At 48.6% G+C, this 21,769-nt stretch overlaps 2 protein-coding genes across 2 annotated transcripts in view; one reads left to right on the top strand and one right to left on the bottom strand.

The window, feature by feature from the left end:
• The window catches only part of MED12L (mediator complex subunit 12L), a 107,545-nt gene extending 92,773 nt beyond the window's left edge, over nt 1–14,772 (top strand). The window contains exons 33-46 of the mRNA XM_031555087.1: nt 1,018–1,107; nt 1,948–2,057; nt 2,518–2,653; nt 3,117–3,278; nt 4,567–4,929; nt 5,863–6,019; nt 7,211–7,419; nt 8,952–9,002; nt 9,721–9,810; nt 10,132–10,343; nt 10,825–10,981; nt 11,386–11,448; nt 13,700–13,784; nt 14,060–14,772. Coding sequence (XP_031410947.1) covers nt 1,018–1,107; nt 1,948–2,057; nt 2,518–2,653; nt 3,117–3,278; nt 4,567–4,929; nt 5,863–6,019; nt 7,211–7,419; nt 8,952–9,002; nt 9,721–9,810; nt 10,132–10,343; nt 10,825–10,981; nt 11,386–11,448; nt 13,700–13,784; nt 14,060–14,109 — 1,935 coding nt within the window. The 3' untranslated portion in view covers nt 14,110–14,772. The remainder of the gene's footprint in view (nt 1–1,017; nt 1,108–1,947; nt 2,058–2,517; nt 2,654–3,116; nt 3,279–4,566; nt 4,930–5,862; nt 6,020–7,210; nt 7,420–8,951; nt 9,003–9,720; nt 9,811–10,131; nt 10,344–10,824; nt 10,982–11,385; nt 11,449–13,699; nt 13,785–14,059) is intronic.
• Nucleotides 14,773–16,312: 1,540 nt separating this feature from the next.
• IGSF10 (immunoglobulin superfamily member 10) lies at nt 16,313–21,565 on the bottom strand. Its single transcript, XM_019619248.2, is given in 4 exon segments — nt 16,313–17,635; nt 17,637–18,831; nt 19,537–20,428; nt 21,055–21,565. Coding segments are annotated over 4 exon segments (3,225 nt in total). The 5' UTR covers nt 21,479–21,565; the 3' UTR covers nt 16,313–16,921.
• Between the last annotated feature and the right edge of the window lie 204 nt (nt 21,566–21,769).

The following is a 21,769-nucleotide window of genomic DNA, read 5'->3' as shown; positions in this document are numbered from 1 at the left end:
TCTTTTTTTTCTAAAATGGTTACAGCAAACTTTAATGAACGTGAGTCTGGTTCAGTTCTTTCCTGGCTCAGTTCTTGTCCTGAGAGGAAGCTTCTCAGTCTCTCGTTTGGTCTTAAGAAGTTTTTATAGGTTTGAAACTTGAAGCTATAAAACATACATATATGTGTATGTTTTTAAATACTGCTAGTGTCTAACTGGCAAATTGCCTGCAGAAACCACCCCTACTGCTCTTTGTTTGAATCCCCAATGCTCATTACCCCCTGCTGATTCTGCTGTGCCTCCCTGTTCCCACCTGGTTCCTGCTGTGCCTGCATGAACTTCATTAACTCCTCCAGACTGTCCTTTAAGTGAACATATGCAATACATGGTGTGGTGCAATTACGTCTCTTTTTTTTTGTCTCTAGATTCTCTAACTTACTATGACAATGAAAATAATACTTGTAGGGCCATTATTTGCTCATATTGCCTCTCAGTGCAGCTCCAGGCTCTGACTTCCACATCCTGGTTAAATTCATTCCTTTGACCTTTTCTTTCCCTTGGTATTTCTTTTGATTGTTTTTTTTTCCTGGTAGTACTGCCATGGGGACTCTTCTTCTGCTATGTGGTTCCCCCTGTAACACAGCAGGTGCAGTTTCCCTGAGATTCTGCTCATTTCTTGTCCTGTGCACCCAACATTTTCTGCTGGGAAGCTGCATCCCGTACAAGACATCTATTTACATACCCAGTTTAATGGAATGTTTGAGACTGTGTTCCTAAACACATAACCAAGCTGCTCATTTTCCTTTTGTTGCATCAGGAAGATCTAGTCATATAATTGATAGCAGAACATCGGCTCTTACAAATATTTACACTTCTTTAGTTCGTTTAATCTGCTCTAAGCTTGGAACAGGTATGAGTATATGAAGGTTAATACTCCTTCCTGTTTCCTTAAAGATAATAGTCACAAAACCATAAATTTTATAGGGAGAAAATTCCTGTGCAAGTGGAAAACAGCCTTAATCAAATGGTTTCTCTTAGATCCTTAGTAACTGGAGGGAAGAACGGTACCAGGGCGATGTTAAAGCTAGACAAATGATGCATGAAGCCTTACAGCTTCGTCTAAATTTGGTAAGAAAATCTTCTGTTGGTATGAAGTTGTAGCAGCTGCTCTGAAGTGCTGCGCGTGGCAGTGCGGGGGCTGGCGCTCCCTGAGCGTCGGGATCTGAGGGGCATCTGTCACCTCCCTCAGGATGGAGACGGATGTCAGCGCATGGGAGGGGGGTCAGGGTCAGAGCCGGAGGGGGAGGGATGCTCAGACACAGCCCTGCAGGGTGGGCCGAGGCCCTTGGCTGGGGACTTGGGGACAGGCGTGGTGGCCCCAAGCGGAGCTGGCTGTGGCAGCAGGGACCTCAGTGCCCCCATGTCCTGACACAACAAAGCAAGGAGGTCTGTGCCCTTCCCACCTCTCTTGTTTCAGACCAGTTCTGATGGAAAGGCATATTTTGCATTAACATACAATACTGGTAGAAACTAGGGAAAATTGTTCATGGGGTAAAGCATATCATTTAGCAGTTTTCATTCAGTGCTGTCTTGTTCCTTTTCTGTGCACTGGTTTGTTTTTTGTTTTTGCATATAGAGGGAAGACAATAACTATAAAGTTTTACTTCAGTACCTTTTCAGTTTTGAGAATCTGTTCACACACTTCAAAATTTGTTGCATCAACCATGCAGGAGAAGATGTGAAGCTGTTTGACAGAGCACTGCAGTGCTTTTCCACAGTTCCTTCTTAAGTGAAACTTTGCTGAGAGCGTGGGGTGGGGAGAAAAGTTACTTAAGGTCAGGCGTCAGGATGGCAGTCAGCACACAGGAAGTCGTGGGGCTGGTTGACAATTTTATTCATAAGTAATGCACTCGATAATGGAAGTGTGAGATAAATGCAGAGCTTTGCTATCTGCTGGTTATTTTGCAGGTAGGTGGCATGTTTGATACTGTGCAGAGGAGTACCCAGTGGACCACGGACTGGGCACTTCTGCTCCTCCAGATCATCACTTCGGGAACAGTTGATATGCAGACCAACAAGTATGTGCTGTTTAAGCAAGCTAATTAATGTGGTGTTCAGTCCAGATTGCATGTATGCTATCGCTGTATTTTTCTTCTTATTATTCTGTTACTGCTTGGGTGCACCTTACGTGCTCAGGGCTGGGCTCAGCTAGGGAGCACTTCTATTCTGGAAAGCACTGGAACAACTGTTTCCATTGCTTCTTAGTGAGCACTTACCTGGGCGCTTTCCCGTAGCAGAGCTGTGGCTCCTGGTGGCCATCTGACAGCAGCTCTGTGCTGTGGTGCACTGTAAGATTTATGTGCACACTGGGACGAGCCAGCAGCACGTACACAGGGGGCTATGTGTGCATGCTGAGATGTGCGCCTGCAGAAAGCTTCTGTGAAGAGCTGCGTGCGTGGCCTTTGCTGTGAATGTCTGTCCCTGGGTCTCTCGCCAGGCAGCAGTTCCTCAAAGTGACATTTGTCATTTCACTCTCAGCGAATTGTTCACAACCGTGCTGGATATGCTGGGCGTCCTCATCAACGGGACGCTCGCCTCCGACTTGTCCAGTGCTTCCCAAGGAGGACCCGAGGAAAACAAAAGGGCTTACATGAATTTGGTGAAAAAGTTAAAAGTAAGTGTTGTGTCCCATCATTTACAGCATTTCTTTTGGATCTCGTAATTTCTGGTGCCTTGGAAAGAGAAGGGGGAATGAAGTGGCATTAGTAATAAGGAAGAAAAGGAGGAAATAAAACATTAGGAATGTGAGGGCAGGGAGACAAACTACCGAGATACTTACGATTACATTACATTCAGAACCCTGAAAGAGACTTAATTGCTTCTATTTGTTCATGTTTGAGGCACTAAACTCGCATTTCCTTTGTGTTATATATGCTGTATGATCACTCCAACAAGGTAACTCGTTTTCTTAAAACCAAGCTGAACAGGCCTGCAAAGACACTTGTTTAAATTTAGTAAAAGCACAGGGAAATGATTCATCCCCAAACTGGACATTTTCTAATAGTGAAAGCAGTGCAATGTTTCTCTTCCTTTTTTTCCACCTTCCTGTTTGACTGAGCACTTTGTTTGTCCCTTAGAAGGAGCTGGGAGACAAGCGGTCGGACAGCATTGACAAGGTTCGCCAGCTGCTCCCTTTGCCAAAGCAGACATGTGATATTATTACTTGTGAGCCAATGGGATCCTTGATCGACACCAAGGGCAACAAAATTGCAGGGTTTGACTCCATTGATAAGAAACAGGCAAGAGTAAATGTATACCTTCATCTCTGTTTTTTCGTAATGTTTTGATGCATGGGAAATTCAAGCAAACGTGTGCAGCTTGTATAATACACACATTTATGTCCAGTTTCCAAAAAGCATTGTGCTTCTGCTGTAGTACAGCTTGCTAATGCATTCAGTCATTACTAAAGTTCAGCCTCAGCAGTGCAATCCCTGCTAACTGAGCAATGATGCAGAAGTGTGCAGTGCCAGGTCTGCAGGACCCCGCTCTTCAGTTGTAAATGACTGACTGGCTTTTGGTACCAAACGTAATTCTGTTTTCAGTACACGTGCGGGGTGTTTGTTTGCATGATCCATATGAAGGTTCTTGGGCAGTGTGTGAAGCCAGGAGTGGGTTTGGAGAGGAGCTTTCAGATTCCAGCATCGTGGTGCGATGTGTGGCAGTACCACCATCCCGCATCAGCACTGACAGTGCTGCTGTGCTCTCCTGACAACTCGCCCGAGCTGGCAGATAGATAGGTCAGAGCTCTTCGTCTGTGTGCCTCTGGAATGGATACAGCCTTATGCCACCCATAGAAGCTCAGGGGTTTCTGAGACAGAAATCACTTTCTGATTTGTCCATAAGTCTGTCACCAAAGCCCGTACAAACAAGAGCCGGATGATCCGCAGGACACGGCCGATTTGTGACTCCTCATGTAATGAGTGTTGACAGAAGCTTGCTTGATTTTGCAATTCAGCATCTTGACTGACCGAAAAGGAAAATTATGTCTTCTTGTAACTGAAGAGCAGAAGCTCTTACAACGGTATTTGCTTTTTCAGCAGAATCCTACATGTGAGAGCTTGATTGACCTGGAAACCTTTTGTCCTGTTACATGCTGGGAGGACGATGCAGGGGGTGCTCCTGCTTACAAAACACGGAGGAAAGAAAGGGAAAATACAAAGTGTGCTGATAGGGGTTAGGGTTAGGGTTAGGGGTTTTTGCCAGCATTTTTTTTATGGTGAATTTATGGAAGGAGGAAAGCTAGAACTTGTAATTCTGCAGTATCTCTTTTCCTCCTAAACGTGATTGGTGGAACTTGAGATTTTTAGCATGGCTACAAGCAAATGCTACTATAAAAATATAACAGCTTTTATCCAGCAGCAGCTTTGGGTGGAGGCCGAAGTCCCATCAGCGTGCACTTGGTATGTTCCGTGGGGGGAAAGGACCCTCACTGGATTTTGTGACTCAAATCGTGATGTACGAAAGCACGTAGCTTGTTCTGGTGTTCAGCTTCCCTACAGTGCTGACTTCACTTTTATTTTAATACAGGGTCTTCAGGTCTCAACAAAACAAAAGGTGTCCCCTTGGGACTTATTCGAAGGTCATAAAAATCCCGCTCCTCTCTCCTGGGCATGGTTTGGTACAGTTCGTGTGGACAGGAAGGTGATCAAATACGAGGAGCAGCAGCATCTGCTCCTGTATCACGCGCACCCCAAACCCAAGCCGCGGAGCTACTACCTCGAGCCCTTGCCTCTGCCTCCAGAGGAGGAGGAGGAAGAGCCCACCACCCCTGTGTCTCAGGAACCAGAAAGGAAGTCAGGAGAGCTCTCTGATCAGGGAAAACTCGCCACGGATGACGAGAAGAAGACAAAGGGCAGGAAGAGGAAGTCAAAGTCAAGCTCTAAGGCCGATGTAAGCAGTTGGTGCCTCCGTGCAGAGCTGGGAACATCCCGTCGCCTTGCTGTCTTTGCTGCATTCATAAGTTGTGCCCTACCTGGAGGGCTTCCATTAGAGGGAGTGAATGGAGATGGTCAGCAGGAGGCTGGGTTTCTATCAAATACAATCAATGTAGAGGAGCGTACCGTGCATGGGACCTTCCACGCTGTGTAAACGGCGCTAGGCTGGATCTTAGCTCAGTGAATATTGCTCAGGTGCTATGCATGCTTTCTCATTTGGCATGAAATTATAGCAGATACATTCTTTCTCACTTTCTAAATTTCCTCCTGCTCAAATTATGTTCTGAGAGCAAACATGTTGGCTTAAACCGGGTCCCGTTCAAACAGAGAATAATTTGAAAGCGGCTCTTCCACACAGCTACACCTTTTTACTGTATAGCTTGTTCTGAGCCGCTTCCCCTGTTGGCCCTGCTGGCTTTCATGTTTTTTGAGGTGTGGGTGAAAATCACAATAGAGCAAGGGTTTGGAAGATGTGCCCAGCACCACCTGCATAACAGTGTACTGTGTCATTGTGTGGCATCTTAAATAAATGTGACTTGGCCATAGTTTTCTGGCCTTTTTGATATTTCAGTTATATTCAGTTGATAGTTCAGATCCTCCTTTATTTCCTTTCAGATACAGTACAGTACAGATACGCCGTGCTCGTGCTGTGCCTAATGGTGGCCTGCCGAAGGTGCTTGCTAATAAGATAGAAATGGATGGTGTCTCTGTGAAGTTGTTAGTGTTAATTACCTGTGGGCAGCCTGAGACTTAATCTGTTTTTTACATCATTGCAAACGACAATGGGAACTGTCTCTATCCTTTAATAATTTAGTAGGAAAATCGGCATTATTTATGAGTTAGTAAGGTATGAATGTCAGTAACATTCGCTTTTACTGTATATTTTAAGGAATATCCACCGAACAGCTTATACAGAGTGCCTCCCAATTACTCGCCCATTCCCTCTCAAATGATGCAGCATCCTCACTCTGCCTTGTGGGGCTACACCATCATGGGGCAGCCGCAGCAGCCTGGCTTCTTCGCGCAGAACCAGCCCCTCCCTCCAGGTTTGTCTGAGCTTTGAGTTCACCTCTGTTCTTGTTGCTGGGTGGTAAATTTGACGTAGCGCAGCCGGGTTTTGTTCCTGACTCTGAGGCAGGCTGTGATAGCAACGCCATTTGTTTTATTCCTGCAGCTAGCCATTTTTCAGAAGCTCTCCATTAGTAGGTCTGTCTATGCTAAGCTATTGAACTCATTTGGTAGAGAAGCAAGAATGACCTGCTGATGGGTTTGTGGTGCATTTTCTGTGACACTGGCGGATTTTTCTTCTACGAAAGCTGTGGAAGTTCAGTGAAGAGTCAAATAAGGGAGAGACGATCAGAAGGAACAAATGACCTTGGGGCTATTTCATTTCTAATTTGATCCAGACCAAGAACCCTGGTGGCTGATTGAACATCTACTAGATGGATATTCCATCTAACCAGCGGGCTGGCTTTTTTTTATTTTTCCAGCATTTGTGTTGAGCTGATTTTTTTTTTGTTACATTTGTTTTGTTTCTTCCAGGCAGGGTGTAGGCAATTTAAGCGATGTATTTTAGAGGTGTGTGTAGCAGATGTTTTGAAAAAGAGATGTTCTGCTCTCGTCGGGTATTACGCACAGAAGCGTAGACGTTTGCTTCCAGTTATAAATGTTGAATAGTTTTGCTAAAGCTCCAAATATAACTAAATCTGTATTTAAGATGCATAAAAGTCTTCAGAAAATGCCAGACAGTGTCTAGGAAATTAAGAAAAGATCATTAAAAAAGCAGAAAGAAAAAAGTGGATAAGATGTACCTCTGTAAATCTGTTGACCTACTGGTCCATATTTTTCTACCAAGTAGCACAGAATGCATTAATTATTGCCATCTCACGGTAATGTGGCTTGACTTGATGAGCTGTTCCTATCGTGCTTTTGATCTGGCACGCAAATTTTGCTTTTCGGTAGCAGTCAAACATTCTGTGTGATGTAGAGGATGCAGCCCATAGCCTTTTTACTTTCCATTCTCATTTGCAAGTGGTAGCTTTCAAAGCTCTTTTGCCCTTTTAATTTTTCCATCCAGAAACCTGGGTTAATCCAGTTCCTCGCCTTCCTTTACGGAGGTGAGCTTACCATCACTATGATAGAGCCAACCGGGTGGAAGCCAGTGAATTAGCAGAGATCTGTACTGACAGCTTTTGCACAGAATGCAGCCAAACGTTTGTGCTCTGGGTGGCTTTCAGGTGGCTCCAGGCTGGATCCGACGAGCTCCTTCGTCCCAGCCAACACCAAGCAGGCCCTGTCCAACATGCTGCAGCGGCGCTCCGTGCTGCAGCCCCCCTCCCTCCACGCCGTCACACCTCAGCAGCAGTTGCTCCAGATGAAACTCCTGCAGCAAGAGCAGCAGCAGCGGCTCCTCAGGCACCAAGCACAGGCACGGTCTCTCCAGCAGGTTTGTCCAAAGCCCCAGGGCTGATGAGCTGCACAGTGCTTTTACCTTCTGCTGAGGCTGCTTGCCCTGCGTAGGCTTACCGAGTGGGGAGCCAGATGACATTTCAGTCATAGTAACTTCTTAAGTATTGCTTAGGTGGGCCCATCGTTGTCATACTTCCTGCCCTTGGGTCTCATAGCCCCTTCTATTTTCACTCTGTTTCCTAAAATCAGATTTTCCTACTGGTATTTGATGTTATAGCAGTTTCCTGTTGTTTCACCAGTGGCTCTCCTGGAATGGCACGGTGCTGTGTGCCACCACACTACCAGTCAGCAGCAAGTACTCCTTACATACAAAAGTTCCAGGGAAAATTCCTGGAATTCCAGAATTCCATCAGATGCTGTTTCCATGCACATGCACACGGGCGTGCATGTTTTCTAGAAGCAGCTGATATTTTCTCCTAATGCTTTGCAGAGTAATGTTGCCATGTACCAAACCACACATGCCTGCTGTGCAGCTCCCTTTGGAGCCTGAGCTAGTTTTTAGAACATGGTTACAGCCAGGCTGCTGCTGAATTGATGGTGTTAGGAGAGGAAAATTGGTTTTCCTATCCCAGACAAACAACAGTGTGTGTACAGTAGTTGGTGGTACAACTAGTAACTGCTCACTTTTAAAGCCCTTCTGTACCCATTCCTGCCATCTCTGCGGTCATCTATATTGCACTCTCCTTATGCCAAGTTCTTGCCTTCAAACTCTGTGATGTGCATAGGTTGCTCAAGGCAGGCAGTTTTCAGCAGGTACCCTGTGATTCCTCTCATGCTCTTTGTTCCATTAGAGCTCCTTCATCATCATTATTGTCCCTTCTTCACTTTCTCTCTTGTGATGCACACGAAGCCCAGATCCAACCTGGAGGTGCACCAGGGCCAACCCCCGCCTCGCTGCCCTGCACCATGCACAGCCGGGTCCTGGGGTGCACTGCAAGGTGGCAGGGCAGGGAATGCGATGCAGGAGTGCATGCCTGTAGGGAGTGTTTGGAAATAGAGGAACAAGACAACTTGTGAGCATTGCTACTATGTGACGAAGGATGTTTGGCCCAGCTTCAGTAGGGAAGGTTTCTTTGTATTTCGTATCTCTACAGCTGGAGAATGAACTCCCTGCTCAGCCTGAGCCCATGGAGAGGGGGGTTCTGTGACACCAGTTTGTACCAACCCAATCTGCAGTGCTGAGCTCTTTTACAGGAAGGGCTGTGTGCAGGTTTTGCAAAGAGCATGCTTTGTCCAAAAAATGTTGCATATTATGTGTAGCACTAATAGGCTCTTGTGGATGGCAGGGAGTCCTTTCCATGTTTTGTGTTTCATAAATGTTATAAAAATACTGAGGCTTATTAGTGCCGTGGAACACCCAGAAGGTCTCTGCCATCATTTCCAGCACACGGTGGGTGCAGGCAGGTGGGCACTGTGAGGGTGCTGTGCTGCTCCACCAGCACTCTGAGCCTAGGAATGTGTGTATTCTCTGTATTGTTTGCTATTTTCTTGCCTGTCCTTTTCCTTCAGGATGTCAGTAGCTCTGCCGTATCCCTTCAGGATGGCTTTGACAACATAATGGTAACTGCTCGGGGATTGTGAACTTTCTTTTCTCTTTTGCACAGACAGTCATTCCTTCCAACATGCAGGCTGCACTCTGCTTTCAGTGGGAATGATATGCTTTGGGCACTCCTCATGGCTCAGCAGTGCAGTGGCTGCATGGAGAAGGCTGTGAATATACTTGCACACACAAAATATTTTTGTTACAAACATTCCTAGTAACTGCATCATCACTGCGTTTTTCCTCTTCAGAGGGTGTTGTGTTTCTCACTATGGGAGGTCACAGTAGTCTCAGTACCGCCTGACACCACATCCATCCAAGCATGGCTTGTGCTCTCCTGTTTTGCCTGGCATTGCAGCCCTGTGCTGGGCAGGGCATGCAATGGGAGCAGCCCTGCCTTGGGCCCTCTGCTGCTTAGAGATCAGTGCTAATGTTTCACAAAACGCAGTCATTCCTGGGGAAAAGAGGTGATGTCAGTCTCTGTGACTTGAACTTTCATCCTCCTAAGGCAGGAGAAATTCTTTGCAAAACTCAGTTTTAAGGGGCACCTGCCCTTTAAACAGCAGCAGCCTTGTTGGCAGATAGCTGCAGTGCTGCAGTGGTGGAGAAGTGCCTGCTCCACAGGCAGCTCAGGGCCGGGCACTTCTGGAAGAACTGGAGATCCTCTCCCTGTTCCTGCTGTGCACAGCGGTGAGTCATGTCAGGAGCAGGGCCAGCCTGACCACGTGTGTTTTGCAGGGTCAGCCGATGGACCCCGCTGCTCTTTTCACCCCGCAAGTCCGACCCACGCCACAGCTGCCGCAGTACCCAGGGCTTCAGCAAGCACAGGTACTGCACTGCTCCGCAGAGCGAGTGCACAGCAACAAGTGAAACTGAGCCCCTTCCCTCCAGGCTGCCGGCCGTGCTGGAGGCTGCCTGGGATCGTGCCTGCCTCCAGCCCTGGGGTGGTGTGATGCTCGGCCATGGGAGCTCGCTGCTCTCTGCATGCTACAGCTGTAAATGGCTGTTAACTTTCCCGTTTTTCCCCAGTGACGTTCTGGTAGAAGACCAGCATACGTCAGTGCCAAGTCTGTAATGTGACCTCTTTTACAATGACGCTGATTTATGTAACTCCAGTGTGAAGCTCCTCTCTGTCTGCTTTCCATGCAGGGCATGCCCCACGGGTACACGATGTACAGCACCCCGATGCCTTTGCAGCAGCAGCAGCCCGGCAGCGTGGTGCTCTCTCCTGGCTACACCCCACGGGCATACACAGCCCACTCCAGCCCCGTGCTGATGGAGCGGCTGCGGCCGGGGCAGCCGGGTGGCGTGGCTCAGCAGCAGGCAGCTGCCTACATGCAGCCCCTGACGGGCGCTCAGCGGTGAGCTTCTGCCCTTCTCGGAGCTGTAACCTTGCAAGGTTAAACCATGACTTTGATCTAGAGGTCCAAAGTGTTTCGCGCTTGGTAATTTTTTCCATTATTTCAGGAAGTAAGAAGTCTTTATAATCGGTTTTGAATCTCTGGAAATGTAATTAACTATGGATGTTTTTCTCAGAGTACATTTTAATGCTTATGTAGAGTGCTTGCTTGGAATGTAGAGGCTCATTGCTCCTTCTAACAGAGTAAGAGTGAAATGGTGTCCTGCCTGCATCACCTGCAGGGTGGCAGGATGGTGCAGCTTCTGGTTTGGGTACTTCTTGAAGCATTCCTATTTGGAACAATAGTCATCCTGTAAAACTTGCAGTCTTTCAAATCTGTTGAAGTCTGATGTTACAGCTTTTAGTAGTGCTCCCAGACTATCTGTGCTCTGTCTTTAAGTGAAGTAGAGTACCTTTTACTTATTGTATTATTTTTCAACCAGGTTGACCCATCAACCTTTGCAGCCAAACTCATTGATAGGAGCGGGCCTGGACAGCACTTCAACCACACGTACCCATCCGAGCCTGAGCTCAGCACAGCTGCCCCAGGAGCAAATGCGACAGAGGCAGCAGCAGATCCGACAGCAGAGACTCTTCCAGGTGAGGAACCCAACTGCCCTGAAGGCAGGAGGTGCTTTTCTGTGGGGGATGCATGCATCTTTCCTTGGCCCTTTGGAATTATTAACATGTTTTCATTGTAATGCAGTGGATATCTGTGCCCATTCCTGACAAATGGTGGTGCATTTCATCTGGACGTTTTGAAGTAATAAATTAAACATACCAGCTTTGGAATGTATTTTGGTTATTACAAACGTCCTCAGCTCGGTGCAGCTGATGATGCAGAGCTGGAGCACCAGCAGGCTCACACCTCCTGGGATCTCCTGTGTGCAAGCCCAGTCCCAGCCCATACATTGGCCATGAGCAGCTGTGGTGCTGTCTTAGGGACTCTCCCCGAGGCAGTGTGTGTGCAGCTGTCTGCTGTCTCAGGGCCTATCTTCTTTCAGGTGCAGCAGGGGCAGCAGCAGCAGACTCTTGATCTCCAGCCCGTGCAGCCGCAGCAGCCCCTGGTAAGTGGGATGGATGGTGAGCACGGGGCAGGGGCAGAATGGGTGAAGCTGACATTGAATTTGCAGTGCTGTTGTCTGTGTTTCCTAGACATGGCCATTTTTTCCAGATGTATTTAAGTTGGTTGAGGATAATTAGAAAAAGGTTGGTCTGGAAAAATGGACACTGAATTTGCCAGCTGCCAAGTCCAAAGGGATTAATGCAGTTCGACAGAGAAACCAAAAGGCAGCGTGCAGGTGTGGGAGGAGTGATAAACGAGGGGTCTTTATCTGATCACTACTGAAAGATCATTTATATCCATTTCTAAGCTTTTCTCAGTATTCTTGTCTTGAGCAGGCTGCCTCTGATGGGTTGCCACAGAAGCAGAGCTCTGCCAGGCACCCGCTCCTCCAGCAGCAGAGCACTCCATGTGGGTTTCACATCCCCATGAAGCCCTGGTGTGTGGTTAATACGTTTCACTAACCTCAGCAGTTACTAGAGACTGCTAGTCAGAGGATTACACAATATATTTTAAGTAAAGGATTGGTTTTCAGAAAGAGAAAAAAAAGCTGAAGTCTTACTGAAGCCCTGAAAGTCCCTCTGGTTAGCCGAGGTTTCAGTGAAACAAGCACAGCGGACTCTGCGCAGTGTGTGCTGCCACCGAGTGTCACTGTGCTGCACTTCAGGCTGTCGGCCTGGGTGGGTGTGTTGTTAAGCAGAGTCTATGGATGCTGTATTTAAAAGAAAAAAAAGCACGTAAATAGAAGCACGTGTCCTTTCATCAGATCTAACGAGAAGGAAAGCAATGGAGTTTTGAAAACAGACCAAGAGAGCTCAGAGGCCCTGCAGTAAATAGGTAGTTCAGTAAGTGGTGGCGTTTTGACTTCAGCAGCCGGCACAGCAGTCCCTCATGCATCGCAGTCCCTCGGGAGCAGGGAGGTGTCAGAGCTGTGCCGTCAGCTGTTGTGCTCGGCAGCCCCGAGCAGCTGGCACACAGGTTTCACTTCATGCAGGGGATATCTGTGCTTCCAGAGGGAGGAAACACCTCTGCTGTGCACCACTTCTAAGTCCAGAGGGACCCATCCTAATGGCGCCATTGCTTCAGATGGTCTGACCATCCAAATTTATCTGTTGTGATTTAGCAGCTTGACTGGACAGATGTGTACTTCAGTGATGGGTTGGTGGTTGGATTTGGTGATCTCGGAGGTCTTCGAACCTTAATGATTCTGTGAGTCTGACCTCCAGGTAGCTGATCTATTAAGTTATGAATAGTGATTTTCTTCTGGCTGATGAGTAGAAGCACTGAAAACAGAACAGTGCTTGTTCTCCTGCCTGGTATCACAGAGAAATACATTGCGTGGGCAGCTAGAGAATAACACATACTGTCAAGTGTACCAATTAGAGACTGAATTCTGCTTTGATGCAGTATAGATAGCGTGCAAATTTGTGGAAGTCCATGAATTTACACCAAAGGGTGCTTTCGAAATGATTGAAGGCACGATTTAGTTCACTAGCAGCACATTTCTTTGGAAGCCCTCAGTATTTGATTTTGTCACACATAACAGTGTGCTCTGGGAGGGTTGCCTTGCTCCCATGGACTGCACTCAGATCAGAGCGAGGTTTGCTAATGGCACGTGCTGAGCACTCTCTGGTTCCACTGTGGTGGAACCAGCAGCCACGACCCCGCAGCACGTGAACAGCTCTTCTTTGTGCTTATCCTTCATGTCATTTGAAGTGCCATTGTCCTGAGAGAAACATCGTTCTAGAAGTTTCTTCAGTTATACAAGAGTGTTTACAATTGCCAAAAGGACGTTAGTTTTGATGAGCAGTTCTGGTTATCCGTGGCTTTGAGCAAGACAGAGAGCAAAGTTGCTGAAAGTGATGTGCAGGATAACACTGGGCTCTGCAGGGGTGGAAAGGATGGGGAGACCAACAGCACACACTGTGACACCTGTAGTAGCATTGGAGACACGTGAAATGTCAGGGCATGAAGAAAACATGTCCTGGGAGTTCTGAGCATGTTTCGTGTGTCCTCACGCCGCTGTTAACACGTGCTCAGGACCTGCTGCTGGGCAGCTCTGCCTCTCGCCATCCTTCCCTGCTCTGCCGGCCGCTCTCCGGTCACGCTTTCTGCTGGGCTCAGGGCCTGGCGCCGTCTCTGGGAGATCTGTGCCGCAGCAGCCAATGGTGGGCTCAGCTGGGATGGGAGCGTTGCTTTCTGCGTTACCCGGCGTGCACTCATGCTGTGATTTCTGCCACCTGTCCGTTCCGCAGCAGTTCCCGAGGCAGGGCCTGCAGCAGACGCAGCAGCAGCAGCAGACGGCGGCGCTGGTCCGGCAGCTGCAGAAGCAGCTCTCCAGTGAGTGCAGCTGTGTGTGTGTCTGTCTGTCTGTCTGTCCGTGGGGGGATGTGCAGGCAGTGTCCCACTACGTGGGAGCAGTTAGTGGCTGGCAGCAGGCCCTGCACCCAGCCGCCGGGCTCTGTGTGTCACGGAGGGCCGCGGCAGGAGGGCCGGCTGCCCCGCACTGCTGCCCACCGCTCAGCTCGCTGCTTGTGGGAGCGACTGGCGGCGCTTTGCTGCCTTAAGGCGGTGTGCTGCCTTCTGCCCAGCACTTCCCTTTGCTTTGGCACCAGGTAACCAACCGCAGGGAGTGAACCAGTATGGGCATCCTTCACACTTCTGAATCCAAAGGCAGGAAGGAGGCGGACCGTTCCGTTTGCACTGAAGAACAGAACATTCGAAATCCAATGCACTACTTATTGCTAGAAAGGAAACCTTCATTTCCTTCTCTTATTATTTTGGTCATTATTTTTCGTGCTGCAGTTGATGTGAGTATGTAACGAGGTGGTTCTCGGGGGCTTTGAGTTTCTTTGCTTTTAATGAGATTTAAATGTAAGGACTTGTGGACCTATCTGAAGAATGTTATTGCAGATTTTATGAATTTGGTGCTTTTTTAGGTCCCGTTCCTTTTAAAGAGGACAAAGAATGTTGGGTTTGTTTGTTTATTCGTGGGAAACATTCTTTTGTTATTTTTGGTTTTTAAGAACTGCACTGGACCAAACTGCTGAATTGAAAGGCACTCCTGACCTTGGCATAACAGTTGATTTGTTCATTAAGATGTTCACCTCTTTGTTTGATGGTAGAACAAGCGTTGATTTGAATTGTGTTTCTTTGACTGTAATTTTCATATGCACTTTATAAAGTTCTTTGTTTAAAGTACCAATTCTCTCTTGCTCTCATTGTGGTAAGAAGGTGCTGAAGTGGGTTTATTGCTTGTATTAGAACTTCTTAAATTTATATTAAAAGCCACAATGTAATGTTAATAAAGAGACTGAAAGTAGCAGCATTTCTTACATGTGGTCTTTGTGACATCCCCCCGTTGGTGATCCGTTGCAGGAGCGCAGCGGGTGCTGAGGAGGGCTGGGCAGGGCTGTGGGGCCGGCAGGAAGGTGGGTCTGTCTGGCTCTGGGTGGTTCAGCGAGGAAATCCCACACTGGGTTTCACAAAGAGGGGGTGACAAAGTCCTTCCTGCCACTTCTGGAGCTGCTGCCCGCACACTGCGCTGTCCTGCACGGGCTGTTCCTCTTATCTGTGTGTCCTTTTTACTGTTAACTTCAAAACTCTGGGTTGGATGCTTCATTTCTGGCCGAGCTTCAGTGGTGTAATGTTGGTTCTGTGTGAATCAAGATTAACTGCAGAAATGAGCTCTGCGCAGAAGCTCTATAAGTAATACCACGATGCTCTCCTTTATGTTTCTGGGTTGGCCAGGAAGTTAAGAACTTTGTGCTCATCATAACTTCTGTATTGTCTGCAATAGCAGGAGTTGTTCAAGCTGTAAGCTGTTATATTTGCCTTATGTTATCTCATTTATAAGAATTAATCATATAAAACAGGTAACGTTCTGTGGATTCTGATTGTCTTTTAAAGTGATCAGATAAGTCTAACTAAATAAAAATTATTTCAGGGTGCTTTTTCTTTTTTTTTTTTTTAACATGGATTTTCTTATCCCCAGTGGAAGTGTACTGTTCTTCATAGTAGATAAAGTTGTCACAGATGCTGACAGGTGAGATTGGTGTAACCCAGCCTGTGTGGCCACTCCTCTGTGGAAGGAAGCACACAGCAAACCACGTGCAGCTGATGTTCAGAAATGGTCATGCCAGCACAAAGGCTGTCCCAGCTGAGTACGAACTCTTAGAAGAACAAATAAGTAAGATACATCTCCAGCTCGATCGTAACGTGGTTAAATGAGATGACAGAATCTGCATGTAGCTCTTGGCACTTGAGTACTTTCTCACTGATGAGAACTTTGTGTGTTAATCAGCCACTGCTGGGGGATGTTGCTGCGGGAGGTTCGGATGCTGCGTAGCACTGAGGAGTTTCATTGCAGACTGTTCTATGAGCGATGGGTGTTTTATCCCAGAAGAGGTACGTTACAGTTCTTGAACTTCTCTGTTGTTATTTTAAAGAATGTGAAGAGCTAGACTTGGTGAGCGGGGGGTGGTGACCCTGAGCTCTCCAGATGCCTGTCAGGCTTCCTGTAATGATAAGGGAGTGCTTTCACCAACAGCAGTCCCTGCTCTGCTCTACAGCTGCTGCAGGGCAGTGTGGTCCCCCCCATGGCACGTGTGTGTCCCCAGTTGGTGAGTTTAGGGGGAAGGACTCTTCTGGCCCTTCTGTCCTTTTGTTAACGCTCTTAGGAAGAACGTGAGAGAGACACTCAGAGCTGTAGTTACTGATTGATAGTTATTTGACCAGTCCAGTTCACCGTTCAGTTGTGCAGAATGCATGTGCAGCCATTTCCCTCTGTTCTGAAGGCAAAAGGTCTCTCCTTAGACCTACCCAGTGCATTGAGAAAGCAAAATTCTCAGTTGACATGCAGATTGATGTAATTGTTTTCTAAGTGAGAAATCTTTAAAAGAAATTTTGTGACAATTGGAAAATGATGCCAACCTGGACTAAAGCCCAAATTCTTCTGAATGCATCCTCCCAACCTTCTGCACAAAAGACTGCGAATCAGTCTTCACTGCTTGTTTCACCAGGGAATGTTTATTTTTAAAAAATGTACCAAATAATCTAACGTGTTAAGAAGGTAATCTGCATCACAATACTGCTCTTTGGTCCTTGGACATTCTTGCTTTCTGATCCATGCTTCTGATAGCTACGCAAGGTGAACATTATTAATCTAGTTTGAAAACATCAATCCTGTACAGAAGTTCTCTAGGTACATTTCTAGAAAGAAATATCATTTAATATTCCAAGTTTGCTGGCAGGGCAAAAGTGCCTCAAGTTCAGTCCCTTCAATCACTGAATCAATGCTGGATGGTAATGCTAGATCTAATTTCCTTTTTCTTTTTGGTGTGATCATTGCAGACTGAATCCTGTAAATGTATTTAGGCACTTATGTGCCTTTGGCTGCCTTTGATGAAACTTATTCCAAGAATAAACTCAGTCCAGCTGTATACTTGCTACCAATCATTCATTCTGTATTTCTTATTTCAAATGACATGAACGTATGTTACTGTGAAATCACTGCCAAGATGGTTCTTTGCTGTGCACTTGTACATTCCAGAGTCTGATGGCCGGGGGTTCTGGATGATCAGTGTCCCCTGGGGATGCAGCAGTTCACTGCCAGATGCTCGGCCAGGGTTGCCTGTAGAAAGTATGGAGTGGTCAGGTAATTCCCATGTAATTTCTGGCTTTGGTATTCCCAGCGCCGTGCAGCTGAGCTGAACTGCCGCACCGGGCATCGCTCTTATGGTCTGCGGGGGTCTGTTTGTAATCCTTGGAGGATAGGCTACAATGGTGACAGGAACGGTTACAGACGAATCTCCGGCGGGGTTATGGGCCTTGCACACGTAATTCCCTCTGTCGTGAATGGTAGCTGCTCGTATCACCAGCGTGCCGTTTTCCAGCAGAATGTGTCTGCTGTTGATCTGAGGGCGGTCCAGCACGTGGCCGCCTGGAAGAGTCCACGCCGTGCTGGGTTTGGGGCTGCCGTCAGACAGGCAGTGAAGCGATAACGATTCCCCGCCGATGCCCCTCACCGGCCCCTGGGGGTAAATGAGGATGGTGGGCTTCTGAGCAACTTCCAGGACGATCAGCTTTTCGATGTAGCCGACTTGGTTCTTAGCTGCACAGCGATACTTCCCGGCTTTGTCCCTGCTGGGGTTGCGGATGGTAAGGGTTCCATGGCTTCCTGGGAGGAACTCGGACATCCTGGTCCCCCTGGGAGAACCACGTGCCATTGGGCAGCATCCAGCTTACTTCAGGTAGAGGGTTTCCATCCACAGAGCAGTTCAGTGTGGTTGTTTTTCCAGGTTTTGCTATTATTTTTTCATTGAATGGATTTTTAAACATAGGTCGCCTTAGCATTTCCAGTACCTCCAGCCGCACCACCAGCATGCTCTCTCCCCAGTCGTTCCGTGCCACGCAGATGAAATCTGCAGTGTCGGAAGGCCTTAGGTTCCGGATTTCGAGTGTTCCATTTTTGTGTACGACAACCCTGCTGCCGTAGTACGGAGCTGTCAGGAAAATGTTATCGGGCATGATCCACATGATCTGGGGGGGAGGCGTCCCTTCTGCGCTGCAGTCAATTTGTTTCTTCGAGTGCCTCACTGCAGTCACTTTAATGATAGTTTTGTTCGTGTATAAACCATTTATGATAGGTGGTTTCGCGACAACATCCAGTTTATACAATTTTGTATCATCCCCTCCAGCATTACGAGCAACACACATGTACTCCCCGGCATCCAGCAGTTTGGCTCGGCGGACTGACAGGGAGCCATTAGTGTGCAGGAGGTGCCTGTCTGTGGAAGAGGAGATCATGTCACTGGAGGGCAGCAACCAGAATATTTTTGGCTTAGGTTCCCCAGCAGCTTCACAGTCCAACAGCGCCGTATCCCCAGCTGTCACTTTAATGTAGGTCTTGTAACTGTGCTTTATCTGAGGGGCTGCCGTGACGACTGTGATGCGTATTTTCATTTCATCTCTCCCCAGAGTGTTCTGAGCGTAGCAGGTGTAATCTCCCTCCTCTGTTACCCCAGCTCTGTTGAGATACAGCGTTCCGTTGTCAAAGAGGACGTATCTGCCAGACCTGTGTCCGCTGTCATCTGCCAGCATCTCGTTGTTGATCACTGTCCCGTCCGGCAAACTCCAGGATATTTCTGGTGCAGGTGACCCGGAGGCCTTGCAGTCCACCTGGAAATCTTTTCCATAGGGCACCAGTTTCTTGAAATACTGTTTCTGGTCAATCTTGGCTGGTTTCATTGCGATGCTGACTTTCATCAGTATCAGATCATCTCCAATTTTGTTTCTTGCGACACACAAATAGTCCCCCGCATCCTTTTCAGTAACTGCCTCGATAACCAGGGATCCATTGGGGTACACGTGGATTCGACTTCCCATTCTGTTGTGGGGGGAGAAAGAGGAAAAGAATTATGGAACAAAGTTCTGAAGGTGGATACTGAGTGCTGGAAGTGGCTTACACTATTAACTCATTAAGTATGGAGTGAGCTTTTCTCCGTGACTTCCTAATTTAAAGTTATATTTCATAAATTAAAAATTCCTCACGTTATATATTCTGTATCAGATACCTCACTAATTTAAGCACATTTTTAAAGGCACTACGCTCATGTTTCAGCCCTTCCGTTTTCCTAGATTTCTTTCCTTTACTGAGAATACCAAGGCTCTTTTCCTACAACGTTGGGATGTAAATGGTGGTAAATCAAATCTGGGTGCCTGCAGTGGATGAAAGAAACAGATAATGGAGCTGGGTCCTTCAGGTGTTGCTAAATGCCTACAGTGAGCCAAAGCTGATTTGCACGGTATTTCTTTACATCCTTGCCAATGCACCTCTGCTTCAAGCACCTCTTTTCCTCCTGTGCCTGCATTCAGCTTGAGCCTGCAGGCAGCAGGGGCTGAGAATATCACTGGTGCTGGAACGTGCTGCCGTTCGCTCTGCTGTGATTTCAGCCAGGAGAATGCCGCTGTTGGTACTACAGAGCTGTGTTCAGAGGTGCATTTAGCTCTTAATGGATCGTTCTCTCACACCAGCACTGGAGATGTTAGCGTGTGAATTTTCCAAGAGCTGGGGAAGAAAACAGGCTCCTACCTGTGCCACCGGTCTACGACCGCCTTGGATGGCAGCCTCCAGATTATCCTAGGCTGGGGCTCCCCTGTGGCCGTGCAGTTCAGCAGCAGTTTATCCCCAAAACTGAGCTGGGTCATGCCCTGGGAGGCGGCAGCGATCCTTGGCAGTGTGTCCCGGTGCCGCACAGTGAGGGTCACCACCCGGCGCTCCGAGCCCGTCGAGCTCGTGGCGATGCACTCGTAGTTTCCGCTGTCGGTGGTCACGAGGCCGCCGAGCCGCAGGGTGCCGTTGGGAAGCAGCAGCACCCTGGTGTTCACAAACTGCAGGGGCTTCACCACCATCCCTTCGGGGAGGACCCAGTGGACGCGGGGCTGAGGATTCCCTTCTGCGGTGCAAGGAAGGTTCAGGTCTTGCCCCGCCGTAGCTGTGATCCGCTGTCTCTTTTCCTCCAGGATGACGGGAGGGGCTGCGATGACCTGCAGCTTCACAGTCAGCGTGTCGGTGCCTGCTGGGTTTGTGGCCGTGCATGTGTAGAGGCCCCTGTCGTAAACCGTGACGTTCTTGATCATTAAGGTGCCATCCGGCCACACGAGAACTTTCTGATTTCCCTGGGAAGAGCTGGAAATGTGCGTTTCATTGCCCAGAACCCACGAGATGGAGGGAGGAGGTCTGCCCTCGGCCGGACACCTCATGGCCACGGGCGTCCCGGCATGGGCAGTGAGGAGCCGCGTGCCGCCGGCGATGCGGGGCGGGTAGGCCACCACGGCCAGCGTGGCCAGGAGCCGTGCCGTGCCCAGAGCATTGGTGGCAGTGCAGCAGTACTGCCCGCCGTCCTGCAGGGCTGCCCGCGCGATGGCGAGCGTGCCGTTGGGCAGCACCATCCACCTGCTGCCGCTCGCGGGGGCATCGGTCTCTGCGGGAGGGAGGGACAACAGCACGGCATCAGACCTCTCCATCCCACCTTGTTTGGCTCTGTACCCATATACGCTTTCCTTATCCTGGTCTACGTTGCCCAAATACCCAAGACAGTGGTGGTAAGAAAGGGAGAAACAATAAATCCTGCATATGCAGTGGAAAAGCTTCAAAAGAAAACCAAAACTAAGTTCCTCGGTAGAGACGAGGCTTGGCTACAGCAGGTAAGGTTTTGTGTAGCCAGAAGTACTTTGGTTCAGTTGTGTGCAGGTGTTGCAAATTCATAAATGTTTTGCCCTTGCAATAACTTGATGTCATGGTTCATTATGACAGATGTTCATTTGTCTGACTGTTCTGAAGCAGCAGATAACGTGCGAGAAGAGCTTTAATCTTCTCACAGTAAGCACAGAGCTTCTGTTTACATATGCACATATTTAACATTTCCCTTAGCAACTGTTTCATAGTCAGTATTAAGGCACTCCAGCAAACGTGCTGGGATGTCGTTTTTCTCACTATTTCTTAGTTTGTGCCATAACTGGTCCTTCGCAGTACTTCTAGGCAAGCACTACTGACTGCAGCATGCCAACACCTGCCAGACTGCGCACCCGGAGCTGCTGCCGAGCTTACCTGGGGAGATCTTGGTCCACTCTATTGTTGGCTGGGGGTTGCCTGTAGCTTCACACGGAATGAAAGCATCTGAGTTGGCCAGCACCGTGAAGGCAGCTAATTTTCCTCCAATTATTCTGGGCTTTGTGAAATAGTTTCTGCTTAAAGAGGACAAGGACAGAGGGATGCTGGTGGTGGTTTTGTGATGCTGTCTCTGGTCAGACCAGCCGTCGGCAGAGCTGCCCCACAGGTGCGCACGTGGAGCAGCCACCTGCCATGGCATTGGCACGGTCGGCGTGTTAACTGTTAAGGTTTTGCCTCCCCATTCTGCAGATGGCAGCCCAGCACCGATTCCCCCCACGGGCAGTGCTGGGGTGGGATGCTGCGCTCGGAGAGCTGTGGTGCCCAGAGCTCTGCTGCTCAGCTCGGAGCTGCCCGGGTCCATGGGCCGTGCCACGGGGCTGCCTCGAGTGGCCTCCCTGTCTGCCCACAGGTGTGGCCGCTCGGGCGCAGGGGTGAAAGCTTTGAGGTGCTGAGCAGATTCTGAGCGCGCTGCGGCACTGACTGCAGCAGGATGCACTCGCTTGGCACCGAGAGGCGCTGAGGGCAGCGGTGGGGTTGGGTCGTTGCAGTGGGGGTTTGTGGCCGAGGGCTGCGGGGCAGCAGTGACGCAGGAGGGGTGCTCACCCCCATGCTGGGGGCCGCTGCCGTCTGCGGGGCTGTGGTGGGCCCGTGC

This window comes from Meleagris gallopavo, chromosome 11 (genome assembly GCF_000146605.3).
Source record: "Meleagris gallopavo isolate NT-WF06-2002-E0010 breed Aviagen turkey brand Nicholas breeding stock chromosome 11, Turkey_5.1, whole genome shotgun sequence".
Lineage (NCBI taxonomy): Eukaryota > Metazoa > Chordata > Aves > Galliformes > Phasianidae > Meleagris > Meleagris gallopavo.
The sequence above is the reverse complement of the archived record's forward strand: the minus strand, read 5'-3'. Positions and strand labels throughout refer to the sequence as shown.